This window comes from Mytilus trossulus, chromosome 1 (genome assembly GCF_036588685.1).
Source record: "Mytilus trossulus isolate FHL-02 chromosome 1, PNRI_Mtr1.1.1.hap1, whole genome shotgun sequence".
NCBI lineage: Eukaryota > Metazoa > Mollusca > Bivalvia > Mytilida > Mytilidae > Mytilus > Mytilus trossulus.
In genome coordinates, this window is record NC_086373.1 from 73,912,722 (window position 1) to 73,930,653 (window position 17,932).

At 32.4% G+C, this 17,932-nt stretch overlaps 1 protein-coding gene across 1 annotated transcript; it reads left to right on the top strand.

Annotated features, from left to right (window-relative positions):
• Positions 1–275: 275 nt before the first annotated feature.
• On the top strand, positions 276–14,494 carry LOC134684759 (F-actin-capping protein subunit alpha-like). The gene is made up of 10 exons (XM_063544068.1): positions 276–522; positions 1,292–1,355; positions 6,084–6,135; positions 6,710–6,773; positions 7,504–7,574; positions 9,759–9,974; positions 10,803–10,887; positions 11,233–11,304; positions 12,270–12,332; positions 13,046–14,494. Exons 1-10 carry the CDS (start codon positions 484–486, stop codon positions 13,190–13,192), a joined length of 873 nt encoding a protein of 290 aa, XP_063400138.1. The 5' UTR covers positions 276–483; the 3' UTR covers positions 13,193–14,494.
• The last annotated feature ends 3,438 nt before the right edge of the window (positions 14,495–17,932 follow it).

Below are 17,932 nucleotides of genomic sequence, written 5' to 3' on the forward strand. Positions count from 1 at the left end.
CGTTATAATTTGATAACGATAACGTTTTGGTTATAGGTTGCTAGAGTGTTAGACAACTCGGTCCGCCGTGCAAGTCAACTCGGACCGTTTACAGAGTAACCTCAGACAAAATGTTTTAACCAAACGCACGTGTTTGATGAGAAGTCAAACCGTCTTCAATTAAGATCAATTAAGTTCCGATACCACTTTTTACGGTAAATAAAAGTCTGAGTTGACTTAATAGACGGTCCGACTTGACTCGGACCGAAGTTGTCATTAGGCCGAAGTGTCCCCAATTTAACCTTGACCTCGGCAGGTGCCCTTTGACTCTGCACAAGTTGTTTATTTTTCTCCCTGCAAACCAAATAGTTTACAACTTCTGCATATTTTTTAGAAAAGATCAGAGCATTGATAGTTGATTTTGTTGAGAAAAAAGAGAAATATACGAGACAGTAACTAATTTACCCACAGTTCCGTATACCAGAAGGCGTGACAAAAGGCAAGATGGCTGATTACGGTGAACCCATCTCCGACCAGGATAAGGTAATATTCCCTAATTCTATTTAACTAGAATGGAAGTTTAAGTTTTTTCGTGATTTGTCTTAAAAGGTAGGCTATATGAAGCGGAATTTAAGACACAAGGGTATAACTGCATTGTGAGACGAGGAAGCAGCGTTATTTATGGTGTTTCCGTTGACTTCCGCTTTCTCTTGTTGACTTGTCATTTTCAATAAATCGTTTATATTGTATTAGGAAATGTTTTAATTATTTGCTAGGACTTCCCTATAAGCTAAATAATGCATTTAAGTTACAACAACTTGATTATATTTTATTTCAACAATGCATTGTTCATCATATATTAAAAACATTTGACAAGGAAATAAACAAAAACAAAAAGTTTCATATCTACCAGTACTTACTAATGCAATGTTTTAAAACATGGAAAGGTGTTTTCAGCCAATAATATGTGATTTGGTGTGTGGTTGACTGGATCAGTTTGATACTTAATGCAAACATTTTTATTATATTAGATGACAAATGAGTCATTGCTGAAATCCATTTAAAGAAATGCCCATATTTGGAAATAACAGTGACTTCAGAAACTATTGCCATGTTTTTACTAATGTGAAAAGCGCAATTGTATAGGGTTTTCATAAATATAAAAATGGCATTGATAATTTCAGTAGTGATTTTTCAACATTTTTGCATTTGCATTATTTTAATTTTATATTATAGTTTTTTAGATCTTTGTGGATTCAGTTTCTATTGGAGTAGTGTTGTTTGTATATATATTATCTTTTTTTTCTTTTAGGTCAATATAGCCTCTGATTTCATCTTGCATGCACCTCCTGGTGAATTTAATGAAGTTTTTAATGGTAAGTTTTAATAAAGATAATAAAGATATCAGTAATAAAAATGCATTTATTGGTTTTATGTTTAAAGTAAAAACTAGAGCCCAATAATAAACTACAGAATTCAATGGGTCCTTTTGATATGCTGAAAATCTTGACTGCTCCTAGACATCCTGATTTTGTGTAAAAAGTAATGTACAGTTTCTTCTGTGCTTACAAGCTTAAAAGTTCTGCATAAAATGTATGCAATGTATAAATTTAGCTAACATGACTTAAAGTGACAATACATGTACATGAACATGTAGATGTCAAAATCATGTTCACTGATTTGACTTAAATTCTCATATTTGATTTATAACTTACTAAAACACTTATCCAAATTACAATAAGTTTGAAATAAGCAGTTTACAATGCATATACATGTACAATGATGTATAGATAATATATATATCAGAATTCATGTGTATTCAAGTCTAGGAACCATCTAATTAACTATTGAGGTGACTTCCAGAAACTGATGATGATATAAGGCCAGGTTTTTTTAATTTGTTGGTTTACGGATCTGCTGACCCTATTTTGTTTTGAAGAATAAAAATAAAATTCACATTTCATGCTTTTTTATTATGCTTTTCTCATCACTTGGCTTCCATTGGCGTCGTTGTTAACTTTTACAAAAATCATCTCCTATGAAATTACTAGCCAAATTTAACCAAACTTGGCCAAAATCATCATTGGGGTGACTAGTTTGAAATATGTGTCTGGTGCCCCGGCCAACCAACCAAGATGGCCGTCATGGCTAAAAATAGAACATAGGTGTAAAATGTAGATTTTGGCTTATTACTCTGAAACCAAAGCATTTATAGCATATCTGACATGGGGGTGAATTTGTTTATCAGGTCAAGATCTATCTGCCCTGAAATTTTCAGATGAATCAGACAACCGGTTGTTGGGTTGCTGCCCCTGAATTGGTTATTTTAAGGAAACTTTGTGGTTTTTAGGCAGTTAAGCTGCCTTATGCGAGCACCCTGGATTTGTGTTCTACCCAATAAATGCTGAATTACCTGCCATTGTTATCATCTAGCTGGTTACTATGATATTTATAACTTATTGGACTGTTTTTTCATATTTTACATTCTGGATTAAAAAAAAATATGACCAGAAAAACCTTAAATGATCGTCGATTTTCCCAAAAGTTTTGAAGTTGCACATAGGATTTAGAGCACATGAAGAATCCTTGTGTAGTTTATTATCCCCTAAACTTTTGGCTTAGATGTCAAAAAACAAATGTATGAAATATTTAATCGACGAAAATCTCTAAAGACAAGTAGTTAATATTTCCCAAATTGCAAAAGTCGTAGGAATATTGTTTGTCATCAAAACGTAGTACAACGTCGGTAGTCTATTATATAATAAGATCAACTGTTCATGCTGTTGGCGGCAATTTCAAATTTATAGAAGACGAAATTTTTATATCTTTTCAATTTCTAGGCAGGGGTTTAAATTAGCGGTGGTCCGAGGTCCGAGACCTTCCACTTTTGCACGCGAGAATTCGACTTGGTTTCTAGCTATATGTACACCCGACTGAGTCACTGTCCACTTGAAGAAAATAAGAAATAACTTTGCAAACCTTTTCACAACAGTCTCCAAATAAACGATCTAAAAACTTATTTTCGTCATTATAATTCATGACAGCGATGTTTATTTTGTTCAACCGCTAGCATTATACAGAAAATCGCCGACAAATAGTGTTTAAATTCGACTAAAATCGTATCTGATTGACAAAAACGACATTGTAAACACAATAAAATGGCTGCCGTGAAGACAACATTTTACAATATCGGATCCGATTCCGGAAGCGGATAAGGATAATTCCGGGTTTGGCGGTCAACTACAAAAAAATCCAGACAGGTGACAAAATACATCTATGCATAGTAAATGAAAATAAACACTAGAATTGAAAAGCAAAAGATATATGTTAAAGAAAGAAATGTTCAGCAGAAAATATTTTATACAGACACTCAAAACTAATACTTTTTGACAAATTGTGAGATGCTTTTAAAGTGTAAACAAATTACTCCAATTTTAAAGGGGTATTTTTTTCTCAATCTTGTAGGGTCAATTAAAGTAGCTGGAAGTTTCTTACTTTATTTTCACAAATAATGCAACTATATAACACAATACCTGAATGCAAGCAAATAATATTATATATAAGTGGCGTCCTTAAGGCCACTCTACCCTCTCTTGTTTGATAACTTGGAAACGGTCGAGATCCCCACCCCTAAACCATATTCCGGTATTCAAGTTTAGGACAATATAATAAATCAAATAAAATATAGGAGTTGTCCCTGGAGTCACCCTACCCCTCCTGTTTGAGAACTTTGAAACGGTTGAGATTCCCACCCTTCAGAGGCGGATTTAGAGGGGGCAGGGCCCCCCTTTTTGGGAAAAAAATTGGTTGCTTATATAGGGAATCACTGAAGCGTGACTGGAGTGAGCCCCCTCTTAGTGCAGTCAGTGGGCCCCCACTTATGAAAATTTCTAGATCTGCCAGTGCCCAGCTTAACCATATGTATTCATGTTGGAAACAATATTAAAAATCAAATGAAATATCTAGAGAGAGTCGCTGGGGGTCACCCCACCCCTCCTATTTTAGAATTTAAAAACGGCCCAGATCTCCAACCCTAAACCATATTTATTCATGTATGGGACAATATAACAAATCAGATGAAATAAAGGGGGAGTTCCTGGGGTCACGGTACACCCTCCTGTTTGAGAACTTAGAAATGGTCAAGAATCCTCACCCCTAAACCATATATACTCAGGACAATATAACAAATCAAATGAAATATAGGGGAAGTCCTTGTGGTGACCCCACCTCTCCTGTTTAAAAACTTGGAAACAGTTGAGATCCCAACTGTAAAACAATATATACATTAATGTCTGGGCAATATAGCTAGTTGAATGAAATAAAAGGGGAGTCCCTGGAGTCACCCTACCCCTTCCTGTTTGAGAACTTGAAAACCGTTGAGATCCCCAATCCTAAACCATATATATTCATGTATGGGACAAAATAACAAATCATTTACATTTAATATGGGCCAGTTAGTCAGACCTCAACTTATACTTCTAGCAGTCAACTAAAATCAATGTTAACTAACAAGTAGAACAACTGCAATCATTGCGAACTTGTATCACTGCAGACTCACCATAAAAATATACATTGATATATGCATTGCTTTTGAAACCTTGATTACATATAAATTATTTGCCTTAATAATTAACTCATTAGATTAACATAAATTTACTATAAACTAATGATTAATGTTGAAGCAACATTGCCACAGTTTTCATGATTACATTTGCCTTGGTTTTTGGTTAACTGCCTTCAGTGCTTACAGCGCTTTGATTGGTTATTATCTTGAATACTATTTTATAGATAGACATTAAACTGTAAACAGCAATAATATTCAGCAAATTAAGATCTACAAATAGGTCAGTTGACACCTTAAGTAGTTATTTCTCTTTATAATAATTTTCTGCCAATTTTTTGTAAAGTATTGTCATCTTTTACATTAATCTTCTCCTCTGAAACTACTGGGTAAAATTTAAACAAACTTAGCCACGATCATTATTAGGGTATCTAGTTCAAAAAATTTGTGTGCGGTGACCCAGCCATCCAATCAAGATTACCACCATGGCTAAAAATAGAACATAGAGGTAACAATTTTCATTAATTTGGTAAATGTTTACAATTTTTTTTTTCTCTGTATCTAAAGGGCCAAGTCTATATAGGTAGAGAAAATTGTAAGTAGCAAGCAAGGTGAGCGACACAGGCTCTTTAGAGCCTTAAGTTACATTTTGAACTTCTTCTAGAGAACCTTCTAATAAAACCAAACATGGCATGCATGTTCCTTATGAGGTGCTGACCAAGAGTTGTTACTTTGTAGCTGATCCATCATCCAAGATGGTTGCCAGAGGGGTACTTAGTTTAACATAGGACCCTATGGGAAATGCATAGTTTAACATTGAACCCTATGGGAAATGCATACAAATGACTTCTTTTAGAGAACACTGAATGGAATGAAACCAAACATAGTATGAATGTTCATTATGAAGTTTCAGATTTCAAAAACCCAAGTAGAGTCAGGTGAGCAATACAGGCTCTTGAGAGCCTCTAGGTCCCACTAACCCTAACATATTTGTTATCCTTGAATAACAGATAAAATATTCTTTTTATGCCCCACTTATGCCCCACCTACGATAGTAGAGTGGCATTATGTTTTCTGGTCTGTGCCTCCGTTCGTCCATCCGTCTGTGCGTCCGTTCGCTTCAGGTTATAGTTTTTGGTCAAAGTAGTTTTTGAAGAAGTTGAAGTCCAATCAACTTGAAACTTAGTACATATGTTTCCCATGATATGATCTTTCTAATTTTAATGCCAAATTATAGCTTTGATTTCAATTTCATGGTCCACTGAACATAGAAAATGATAGTGCGAAGTTCAGGTTAAAGTTTTTGGTCAAGGTAGTTTTTGATGAAGTTAAAGTTACATCAACTTGAAACTTAGTACACATTTTAATTATGATATGATCTTGCTAATTATAATTCCAAATTATAATTTTGACCGCAATTTCACAGTCCACTGAACATAGAAAATGATAGTGCAAGTGGGGCATCCGTGTACTATGGACACATTCTTGTTATGAAATGAAATGCAAGAAACACTCAGTGACTAACAGAGTTGATTTATTTCAGATGTTAGGATTTTACTAAATGATGACAACTTGCTGAAAGAGGGAGCTTCAGGGTAGGTGCCATATTTTACACTTTTAACATGTTGATATCTCCATTATATGTTCTATCAGTAATACGTTTAATACTTTTATTCATATTTACATTATTGAATTTTCTTACTTCTTATATTTATGGTAGGCTAGCAGTATTGAATGTTCAGTCATTATTTTCAATTATGATGTAGACACATTTTACTGCAATTTCTGTTTTTTAAGTAGATTCTTGCACTTATTAATGAAGATTTTACTAATCATGGGTCAAAGAGTTGTGAAATTGATGATTTTTTTTATGTATGATCTTGTTTCTTGTGGTTGGAAATCTTTTTGATGAGATTGAAACTTGCATCCTGAACTATTAAAAATTTGAAATGCAGAGTTACCCTAAATACGATATATTTAATCTTATTTATAAGCATATAAGACAACTAGCTAAATCAAGTTATATTTTAATACGGTTGAGAAATCCAACCTGTCTGAAAGAAAGATGAATTGTTTGATGATAAAACAGTGTATATATTGATAACTTCATCAAATCAGCACATAAGATTACAATGTATTCTTTATTTTATGCTCTTTATTTTTTTATAGAGCTTTTGCACAGTATAACAAAGATCAATTTACACCATGCAAAGTTGAAAGCACTCCAGAGAATGTAAGTATCAAAAGTTGTGGAAATGTATGAAATTCTAAACATCAAGATATGGTGATAAAATGGACATGATCCAGTCATCATCAAGACATTAAAAGTCCACAAAACTTGTACATTACTAAGAATAATTGAAATATGGCTCTATAAATCCACTAAAAACCAGGTTAAAAAGTACCCAAGTACTAATTTTTTTCAGCATTTACATTTCTTCAGCGTTTATTACTTGAGGAATGACTGTAATATTTTTCTGTCTATGAAGGAATAAAATCAAAAATGTGTTGCACACTGAATGACCAGCATAGCAGGTTATTTAAAAGTGTGTACCTTATTTTTTATGTTATTTCGAATCAACAGAAAAAATATTAAAGTCATTTCTATAATTTAACTATAAATTTCATTTTAAACTGGAGTAAACCAGAAAAAACGTTGATGACAACACAGTCACATGACAAAATTATGTATATGAGCTGATAAACAAAACAACGTCAGCCAATCAAGAGGCCCATTACAACCAAAATTAAATTATTGTGCATTAAAGAGAAAGTCTCATTCTTGCTCATTAGCTGCAATGTCATAAATTAAAAAAAATGTATTCTTTTGCAATGGCCAAATTAAAATTGTGCAAGAAAATTCTTATACTTGAAATCATATAACCGCAATTTATTCTAAGATATGCATTATGTAGCTGCAAGGTAACAATTCCATTAAAACTTTTTCAAATTACACATTTCAGGTACTTATAACAGAACATGGAGATTTAGGAGGAAGTAGATTTTTGGACCCAAGAACTAAAAAGTCTTTCAGGTAGTACGCTCACATAAATCTCAATCTAAGGTCTGTTTTAAACCAGTTTTTTTAATAAAAAAAAAATTAATTTTATTGAAGTATGTGAAAGATGTTGGGTATATATAATAGGGACAGAAACTCATGGTGCATTTAGATGGGAAAAAATAGAGGTTTCACAACTATTAGGTATTTGATTTGAAGTTACTGAAAGTGTGTTCAGAATGAGAAATATGCTAATATTTTATTTTTACTTTGGAATTGTGATTAAAAAGTAGTGGATTGAATATGTTCTAACCTAACACATACTATTCCGTCATTCTAGAATGCAACTATTTGAACAATGCATATTTATTCTGTTAAAACAACCCAGATCCTTGCTCAGCATGGAAAGATGCATTGGGGCCTTGGATTTAAATAATCACACACTCAATACACAGGGTTTCCCCTGGGTCCATTATTTTTTTGCACCACCTCTTTCGCCAAAACAATATATTTTTCGCCACTTTATTATGTTTTTCGCCAAGTAACACAAATATATTTTTCTTTTAAAATTTTCCTGTTTCCCCCCCCCCCCCCCCCCCTTCTCCCCCCTAAATAAGAAGTGGCTTTTACAACAAAACGAAGCATCTTATCACTCGAAATTGATCCCTTGTACCTAGTACCTAGGGGTAGTCATTACATTGAAGGGTTACTCTCGTGCCAACCTTTTGAATAGATTTCTTCATATCAACAGTTTTCTTTTCTAGACCATTGTAAATTAGTAAAACTATATGCTTGAAACATGTGTGTCACTGAAATGACTTTGAAGTACCCACTCAAATCAATGATCTATATGAAAGTTAAATGATAAAGTTTGAAATCAAAGACCTTTCTTGTTTTTGAACATTTTTCGTCATAACAACAATTTTCTTTTCTGGAATATCATTAATAGAAGGAGAGGAAGCATAAATACTTTGCTTCAAACACGTGCGTCGCAAAGCGGTTAATAAATATCTTTTGTGATATATGACAGAAGCCTTTTAACATATCATTTTGTCATATCATACAATCAACACCTTTATTAATTAGTCCTTTGATGTCGATAGCTATGAATGCAATCATCTGATAATTGATTTTCTGTCAAAATCTTAACGAGTTCACAGTGAATTCCGAGCATACCTGTCAACGTCAGGTCATGACCTGCATTGAGAAAAAAAATCTCAGGTCATAACGCGTATGACATTTTGCGGGCTCAATTGAAGAACAAAAATATGTTTACATATAATTTATATAGTCAATATGTATATGAAACAGTTAGAACATGTATACAAGTTTATTTCAGATTATTGTTATATTCCATAGTAGCAGACTTGGCATTCTTTAAAAGAACTGCACTTGGTTTCAGTTCATAGCAATGCAAATGTGTATTCATTTTACAAGAAAGAAGAGCACACAGTGTATCCTTATTAAGATCAGCCCTAAACTCTGTAGCTATTTTCTTTACTAAAGAAAATGCCCTCTCACTGTCTGCATTGCTGTTTGGCAAAACCAGTAATGTTTTAGCAAGTTTTGACAAAACAAAAAATCTTGGCTTGTTAAGAAAAATGTCATGCAACTTGGACATTTCTCCCCAAAATGTACCAATGTCAGTTTCAGGGGAAGTGCAAAGTGGAAGTTCATCTAATGGGGTCAACTGATAGTCACTGAACTCATCTTGTAGCTTGTTGAAAATATCGTTACGTAGCTCAGGTAAACAGTCCTACATTTTGACTTTTGGTTACATTGAAAAAGACCGATAAAACCGAAGGTCGTATTACTTCTAAATACCGGAAACAATTCCGGTCAGAAATCTGGGTGAAACGGGTAATGTTAGAAATTCCCGGGACCCGCCGGGTAAAGAAAAACTCCCGGGTGAGAGGTGAAAATAACGGGTTTCACCCGCAAAAAACGGGTGAGTTGACAGGTATGATTCCGAGTATTGTTTGATCGGTAAAGTCAGAGAAACCCGAAAAAAGTAAATAAACAAGATGGCTGAAAATAAATCGTTATATATATTTCTTTCGCCAAATTTTTTCGCCAATAACAAATTTTAATCGCAACAATTATCATTTTTTCGCAAATTGCGAAAATGGCGACAACCAGTAGAAACCCTGTCCATACATCATACTGTAATAATATTCATTTAGATAGTAGAAGTAAAATTTGTAATTTATATTTTCAAAGATATGACCATCTAAGAAAAGAAGCCAGTGATTATCAGCCAGGAGATGTTGATAAAAGTGCAGAGAAATGGAGGGCAGCAATAGAAACCGCATTTACTGAATATCGTTCTAAACATTATAAAAATGGTGTAGTGACAATTTATGGTAGTAGTTCTGGAGGAAATATAACAATCATAGCTTGCCTAGAAAGTCATCAGTTCCAACCTAGAAATTTCTGGTAATTTCGCATTGAATTTTCAATAATTTACAACGTAATACTTAATTTAATTTATAAGTGTTGAGTTTAAAACATTATTGCACTGTGTACCAGATAGAACCTTTCCATTAATATTGGGTTCAGTGCTCCCTCTTTTTTATCATGACTCATGGTGCTCTGTTTCAACTTAATCTAGGGCCCTACCTTTTTCATTGTGCTCCCTTGAATTGTTACTGAGCTGTTAACTTTCCCATAGGTATTACATTTTGAAACTCAACACAGTGTGAATTCCTCCTGAAATTTGGGTATTTTATGTAACAATTCGATAACAACCAAAAACCTGTGCTAATTTGTAAGATCAGAGATGATAAAGAAGTATAACTCAATTAAGCAGACAATGGTATTTTTCTAATGTTTAGGAATATATGTAGTTTTCAACAAATTTATAGGGTTGGACATTACCTCAATCTCGTTGTTATGCCTATTACAAAAATCATACATAAAAACCACTGAGAGACATGAGCAAAGATTTTTTTTTTTTTTTTAAAAGTCAATATATTGAACTCGGGTATATTTTATGATGCCACTTAGCAACACACTTTTTGAAGACGACTCATATGTCAGTGCAGTTATATATCTGTCATTGCAGTTATCTTTGTGATATATCTGTGATTATAAAGGAAAAAGCATGCAACACAAAGTCTATTATCATTAAAAATCTCTTTCATTTTATACTGGATGTTCTATTTTAACTATCATGAGTATGAAATGTGAACAAATTTTGAATACAGAAGAAATGTGCTCATGCTATGTTTATGAAGTATGAGTAATTTTTCCTTTATTTACTAGGAATGGTCGATGGCGATCACAGTGGTCAGCTACATTTCCTGAATCAGGTGGTAAATGTGAACTGACCGGTGTCCTTAAAGTTCAGGTAAGTAAATTCTATATTATACATATGTAGTAACAAACATAAAACTTACACTATTAAATAACTATGTAAATGAGAGATTTAAAGTGTTTGAGATTTTAAAGTCCACAATAGCAATATTACTAGATCTGCAGGTCACTGAAAATTTTACAATACTAAGCGCTGTTACAGAATATTTAGACTGTAAAGTTAAAATACAATGCACTTTGAAAATTACAAAGGGAAATTCAGAAGTTACCCTTTATATTTTATTTTTTATTTAAGGAATATTTTGTAGAATAGAGTATTCTCAATTGAAAAGATAAAAATGTTAAAAAAAATATATAGAAGACTTGTCTTTAATTTCAGGTTCATTATTATGAAGATGGTAATGTACAGTTAGTTAGTTCAAAAGAAGTTAAACAGTCTCTAAATGTTACGGTAAGTCAGTGAATTACAAGGTCATTCTTAAACTATTTACAGATGACTCAACTTATGGGATTAAAAATAGATGTAATTCTGAACATGAATATATATCCTAATAGAAATTGTGTTCATTTTGCCTCTGACAAGAATTTTGATTTTTGATCTGAATCTGGCAGAGTTTATCTTCTGATTGAAAGAATTTATTCAATAAAGAGATTTGGTATGATACAATTATCAACCAGGGCCAACAGAAAGGGCTGTCCACAACAATAGGTTACCTTAAGGCCTTCAAAACTGAGCAAAACTCATACCTTATAGTAAGCTATAAATGGGGAAAAAAATCAAAATAGAAAACCAACAGCTGATTTATGCTAGTTTCATTTAACTTATAGACAAATATAGCAAACAGTTACAAATTACTACCACTCAATTACAGGCTCCTTACATGGGACAACCAATTATAAATGTGGTGGGGTTATTTGTGTTTATGAGTGATCATTCCTTCTCTAACCTGGGACAGTTGTGTAACAGCACAACATAATAACAAACTGTAAAAATCAGTTGGAAAGAGCTTCACTTGTCAGATTGGCTGTTAATGATAAACTCATAGTATCAATCTAAGAGTACTCATAGTTACTGAAACCTAGTTGAAATCCAATTTCAGCTTCTAAATACACCATGTTTTCCTCAATCTAAAATAGCAATGCATTAGTGAAGTATTTATACAAATCTGCTTTTAAGTTTTATTATATGAGCATTTTTTACGATTTAAAAAAGAAGCCTCAAAATAAAAGTGTTTTTATCATTTTAAAGATAAAATACAGCAATCTGATAATTTTGCAATGTCTTCAGCTTTATTTGTACACCTGCAGTGTTGAGGACTTTACAGTATTTTTTAATGTTCTTCAATCATAGCTAGATAAAGACATTTGACAAATATAAATATGCTTATTGCATCAAGAATTTTTGTATATTTTCAGTCAGAGCAACAAACAGCAAAAGAATTTGTAAATGTTATATCAGAAGCTGAAAAAGAATATCTGGTAATTAAAATGTGTTATATTTGATACCATATTTCCATTCAAAGATTGCTCAGTCATTACATATAGTGTTTTATAGATCAATCTTTGTTTATACTAAGTGTAAAACCTTTTTAATTGACATTAAATTTTGGAATTAAAATCTGCTTTTGTAGAGACAACTTCGTTTTATTCCACAGTCTTGTAGTGGATGTTTGAAAATAATCTAGTATGTAATGGTGTCCCAAAAACAATTGTTGTCTGTGAAAAAAAATATTTTGATCATGTTCTTAAGATATATCCGATAACTCTACAATATACCAAACTACAATCTCCAGGAAACACAGAAATTAAACTTAGAACTTTTTGTTTGTGAATGGATTTATATCACGAATGCTAATCAAATAAATAAACAAAAGAAAGTAACAAAATTCTTAATTTTACCGAGTTTGTTGGACAAGCTGAGAAAGATGTATATAAGGGTATTGGTATTGCTGTTGGCATTTTCAATATTTGATATTGTAATTACATACAACAACATTGTTGAAATAGTACTTTAAATTATATTTTGATGGTTTTAACTTCTAATACAGTTTCATATTTGTAATGATTTTATTGTTTTTATTTATAGATGGGAGTAAAAAATGTTTTCAATTAGTACTTGCAATTCTCTTTTAATGGTGTAAACTTCAAACATAACTGCATATTTGTAATGATGAGATTATTTTTATTTATAGATGGCAATAAATGAAAATTACCAGACTATGTCAGACACAACATTCAAAGCTCTTAGACGTCAACTGCCTGTGACAAGAACAAAAGTAGACTGGAACAAAATTATGAGTTATTCTGTAGGACAACAGCTAAGCCAAGGGAAAAAATAGTGAACAATTTTATATTTATTTGTATATGGCTTTAGAATGGACAAGAATGATAAACTTTTGTATTGCAAGTACAAGTTCTTGAAAGTTATTGGTGCGGTGTTCATGACTAACAAGTCGTGTTACATAATAATAGCAAAAACATTGATTCACGAATAATAATAATACATTAAATCAGCAAAATGTCCTTATTAATAAAACTAAGCGTTTCTTGTGAGATATAAGTATAATTTATGTTTCATATTGGGTACCAGTTAACTGAGCTGTGTTAGTTATACATGTATAATCCCACTAAATATCTATATTCAACACAAGGATACCCTTAAGTTTATATAGAGACCAGTGATTAATAAGTGATATCTTAAATTTGTATCAGAGGGGTTACAACATTATTTAAATATCTTTAGCAGCATATTATCTAAGTCATATGGCTGATAGTTAAATCAATTTAGATGACATGGTAAACTGTTGGGAGGATGGTATGATATAATGTTGCTAGTCTTCTACATTAATGTCTCATCTTTGGCATTATCCAGTATTGTCTACAAATTGTGAGTTATCTCCCTTTTTTTTAAAACATTTTTCTTAAAACATTGATTGAAAAAAACAGGGGCAGATCCAGCCATTGTTTTAAAGGGGTGGTTCCTTACCCAGGTTAAAGAGGGATTCCAACACCCTGGATTTGCAACTGAAAAAAAAATAAATTGGTGCAATATGATATATCTGAGAAAGGTGAGGTAACTCTCTGAACAGCACATGAAACTCCTGATTGAGTAGAATATGCTTCCATTATAATGACTTAAAGAATTTTCCTGTCTCAAATAGTATTTAAAATCCAATAAAGAATACAAATATTTTTATATGAAGAAAAACATGTGACACAGTCAGAGATTATATGATACTGAAAAGCTGTGATGTTTTGCAAATTTTGTATTGCTACCTTCCTTTCTAAAATAAAAATAAATAATTTAATTTGATTTATGATTTCATAAATTTCTACACTTTTCAATAGGTGCTATCTTGATTGGGATGACTATATATACTTACAAAACCTATAACTTTTCACATTCCTCAGAGAAAAAACATGTTACTGATGAATGCTTATTCAATGTACAAATAAAATTATTTATTTTCTTTGTACTTCTTATTATCGATTGATTTATATACTGCACAATATAAAACAGTATTTATTATTTGTTTGTGCATGACATAATGTAACTGATATGATGTGGAGACGTTTTGATTATTTCATTGTATTATTGTCTGAGAGACCAGCAATTGATTTTATATAAATATCTACTCATACATTTGTTTTATTGTCAATCATTTTAAGCCCCACATGGCATTATGTTTTTCTGGTTGTTCTTTGAACCTTCCCTCTGTCCTGCTTCAGGTTAAAGTCTTTTGTCAAGGTAGTTTTTGATGATGTTTAAGTCCAATCAACTTGAAATTTAGTACAAATGTTCCCTTACTTCCCTATAACATGATCTTTCTAATTTTAATGCCAAATTAGAGTTTTGACCTCAATTTCATGGTCCCCTGAACATAGAAAAGCATAGTGTGAATGGGACATGCATGTACTATGGACACATTCTTGTTTTCAAAGATTCTTAGTGTTTTTACTTGATTGAAGAACAGAAAGAGGAGGATAAGTTATGTTCTTGTGTTTACTTGCATGTCTATGGTACTTTGTGTACATTGGGATAAGCATCATTGAGGCAGAAATCTTACATCGCAAGTTACCCAAAGCTAACAGTTAGAGGTCACCATAATGTGGAAAACAATGAACATGTGCTTTACACAAAGTGGATGGCTTTAGACACACGACTAAAATCAAAAGAGACAACTATCTGCGAATACCTAGTATGCAAGAGACTCAAAATAAGGTCTTATTTACAAGTGAAACGTTTCTTCATGTGGCATCACAAATCTGACCCTGTCTTTGACTGAAAGATTAAACATATTAGCACTTGGCAAAGCTGTTAAAAAGAAAAATCTTGAATCATCAACTGTTTGTGATACTTTGTCAAAAGACAAGTGAACCTTTTATTGTGCCTAATAAGTTCTATGTTCAAATCAATCTTTAGTCGTGATGCATGTAGTAAATTAGCTTTCCTAAACTAAACATATATTTTTATTTGTGGATAACTGGTTAAGTCTTTATACAAGAAGATCTGGTATGATTGCCAGTGAGACAACTAATCCCAAAAGACAAAATATAAACACTATAGGTCACCCTATGGTCTTCAACAATGAGCAAAGTCAATCCACATATTCAGCTACTAAATGCCATGAATTGACAAATCTACTTTCAATGTATAGTTTTATGTCACTACCTCCTAAAACCTACTATATATAAAGTCTGCTATAAAAGGCCCTGACATGATAAAATGTAAAATAATTCAGACATAAATACTATAAAAGTGCCATGTTTAGCCTTTCCTCCATGGATTTTTTTCTCTCACATACTTGATTCGCATAGGATTTTTTCAATAAAAAAAATCATCAGGTTTTAAGTATTAATGCATTGTGAAAACGAATATTTCATCAATGAAATTCAAGTCAGATATTTTTATGAATGTCCTTTTCATATTGGATACAAATTTTTTTAAGTCTGATGCAGACATTTTGTAGTCAAAGCATTTAGACTGAGGTACTACACAGGCATTAAAAGGTGTCATTATGGAGGAAAGGGGGTGGCTTCAAAAAGCGTCATTATGGAGGAAAGGGTTAGGTATACCACAAATATAAGAAACAGCACCATCAATAACCACTGTACTACAGACTAATTACTTTGGACAGGCATATACATTTGTACATAATAACAATGTTTGTAAGCAATCAACCCTCCCCAAACTGGGAAGTGATGTGTATAAGGAACAAGTAAAGAACAAACATTAAAATTCAGATGGAAAAAGGCTTGACTCATCAGATTAACACAAAACATGGGGGGAAAAGCCAACTAACAAAAAATGACTGAAAGATAATTAAAAGCCTTCAAGATATAAATATGAGCTAGAGTACACTTTCCATCCATATATGTGTGCCAGTCCTTATCTTGTTGTTAGGAACTTATTGACTAACTAAATTTGTTTGCAATTGAAGATGTGCCTCCAAGAAAATAGTATTGTGACATCAACGATATATGTTGCGGAGCTTTTATTTCAAGCTAAAGGTTGTTAAGAATTGACAACTTCTAGGAGGATGCACCATTATGTCATAGAAAGATCTAGATGGCATATTATTGAAATAAATCATGATAAGTTACATTTCATAAGATTTAATAAAAAGTTACAAGAAATATGGGATCACAGACTCAAAGTACCATTTTTCTTATGACCATAATACAAAAGAATGGAAAAAGGGGGTTAAATTATCTGAGTTATCTCCCCTTATAGGGCTATGTTTAGAAAATCATCAATCACAAAATAGTGTGAATTTCTAGGAAAGTTTGTCAGCCAATCACTGAAATCAGGTTACTGGAAATTAGTGGCAAGAGTTTCCTTCCTTCCTCAGAAATTAAGTGACTTAGTAGTGTATCATTTGATTAAGGATGTATCTTAGTGTACAATAACTTCCTTCTAATAATTGATCAATGACTTACAATTTAAGCTTCATTGAGTAGATTTTACCAGTCATCCATTTCTAAGATATATACTGAGCAATTGGGAAGGGGAAATCATTCTAGTAGTGATGATAAGTGATGCAATCATTAAATTTGTATTATTAGTTTTTAACAGGAACTCAATTTTAAAATATGTCACCTTTATACTTTATAAATTAATGGTGAATGTGTCCATGGGACACAGATGATGCCCTCCATGCATATCCACGGCGGGGGCATAAAAATAAGTGGTATCACATATTTACACAAAGGTGACTTTATGAATTGGGCTGCAATTTTTCTCTATTTGTAACAATAGGAAGTTCTAATTGTTAGGAAAATATTTTCTAATAGAAAGCAGATATATAATACAACTAAGAGATTGCCACTAAAATGGGTTTTTTTGTTTGGTGTTTTTTTTTACAACATTTTAGGCATTTACTTTTAACTGTTTCATCAGCTAGGTTAAAAGTGTAAATTACACAAGGATCAGCATAAAAAGATGTATCCATCCAGGACATTGAAGAAACAACTTATTTATAACTATGGAGTTTATGCCCACTGAAATATTTGTTTTGTAGTTTTTAACCCTGAAATTTCAACTTGTTCGGGAATAATTACCTCTAAAATGTAAACATTATTTCTAATTTTCCTTGCTTTTTTAGCTCACATGGCCCAAAGGGCCAATTGTGCTTTTCTCATCACTTTGCGTCCGTCATCTTTCGTCGTCATCTGTTAACTTTTACAAAAATCTTCTCCTCTGAAACTAATGGGTCAAATTTAACCAAACTTGGCCACAATATGGAGTATCTAGTATAAAAAATGTGTCCGGTGACCCAGCCATCCAATTAAGATGGCCTCCATGGCTAAAAATAGAACATAGGGGTAAAATGTAGATTTTGGCTTATATCTCTGAAACCAAAGCATTTAGAGCAAATCTGCTTTAGATAAAATTGTTTATCAGGTCAAAATCTATCTGCCCTTAAACTTTCAGATGAATTGGACAACCCGTTGTTGGGTTGCTGCCCCTGAAATGGTAATTTTAAGGAAATTTTGCTGTTTTTGGTTATTATCTTGAATATTATTATAGAAAGAGATAAACTGTAAACAGCAACAATGTTCAGCAAAGTAAGATTTAC

Coding starts and splice junctions, on each gene's coding strand:
- LOC134684759 (XM_063544068.1), top strand. CDS start 484: ATGGCTGATTACGGTGAACCCATCTCCGACCAGGATAAG. Junction 10,888..11,232: donor CCGGTGTCCTTAAAGTTCAG/GTAAGTAAATTC, acceptor CTTTAATTTCAG/GTTCATTATTATGAAGATGG. Junction 11,305..12,269: donor AACAGTCTCTAAATGTTACG/GTAAGTCAGTGA, acceptor GTATATTTTCAG/TCAGAGCAACAAACAGCAAA.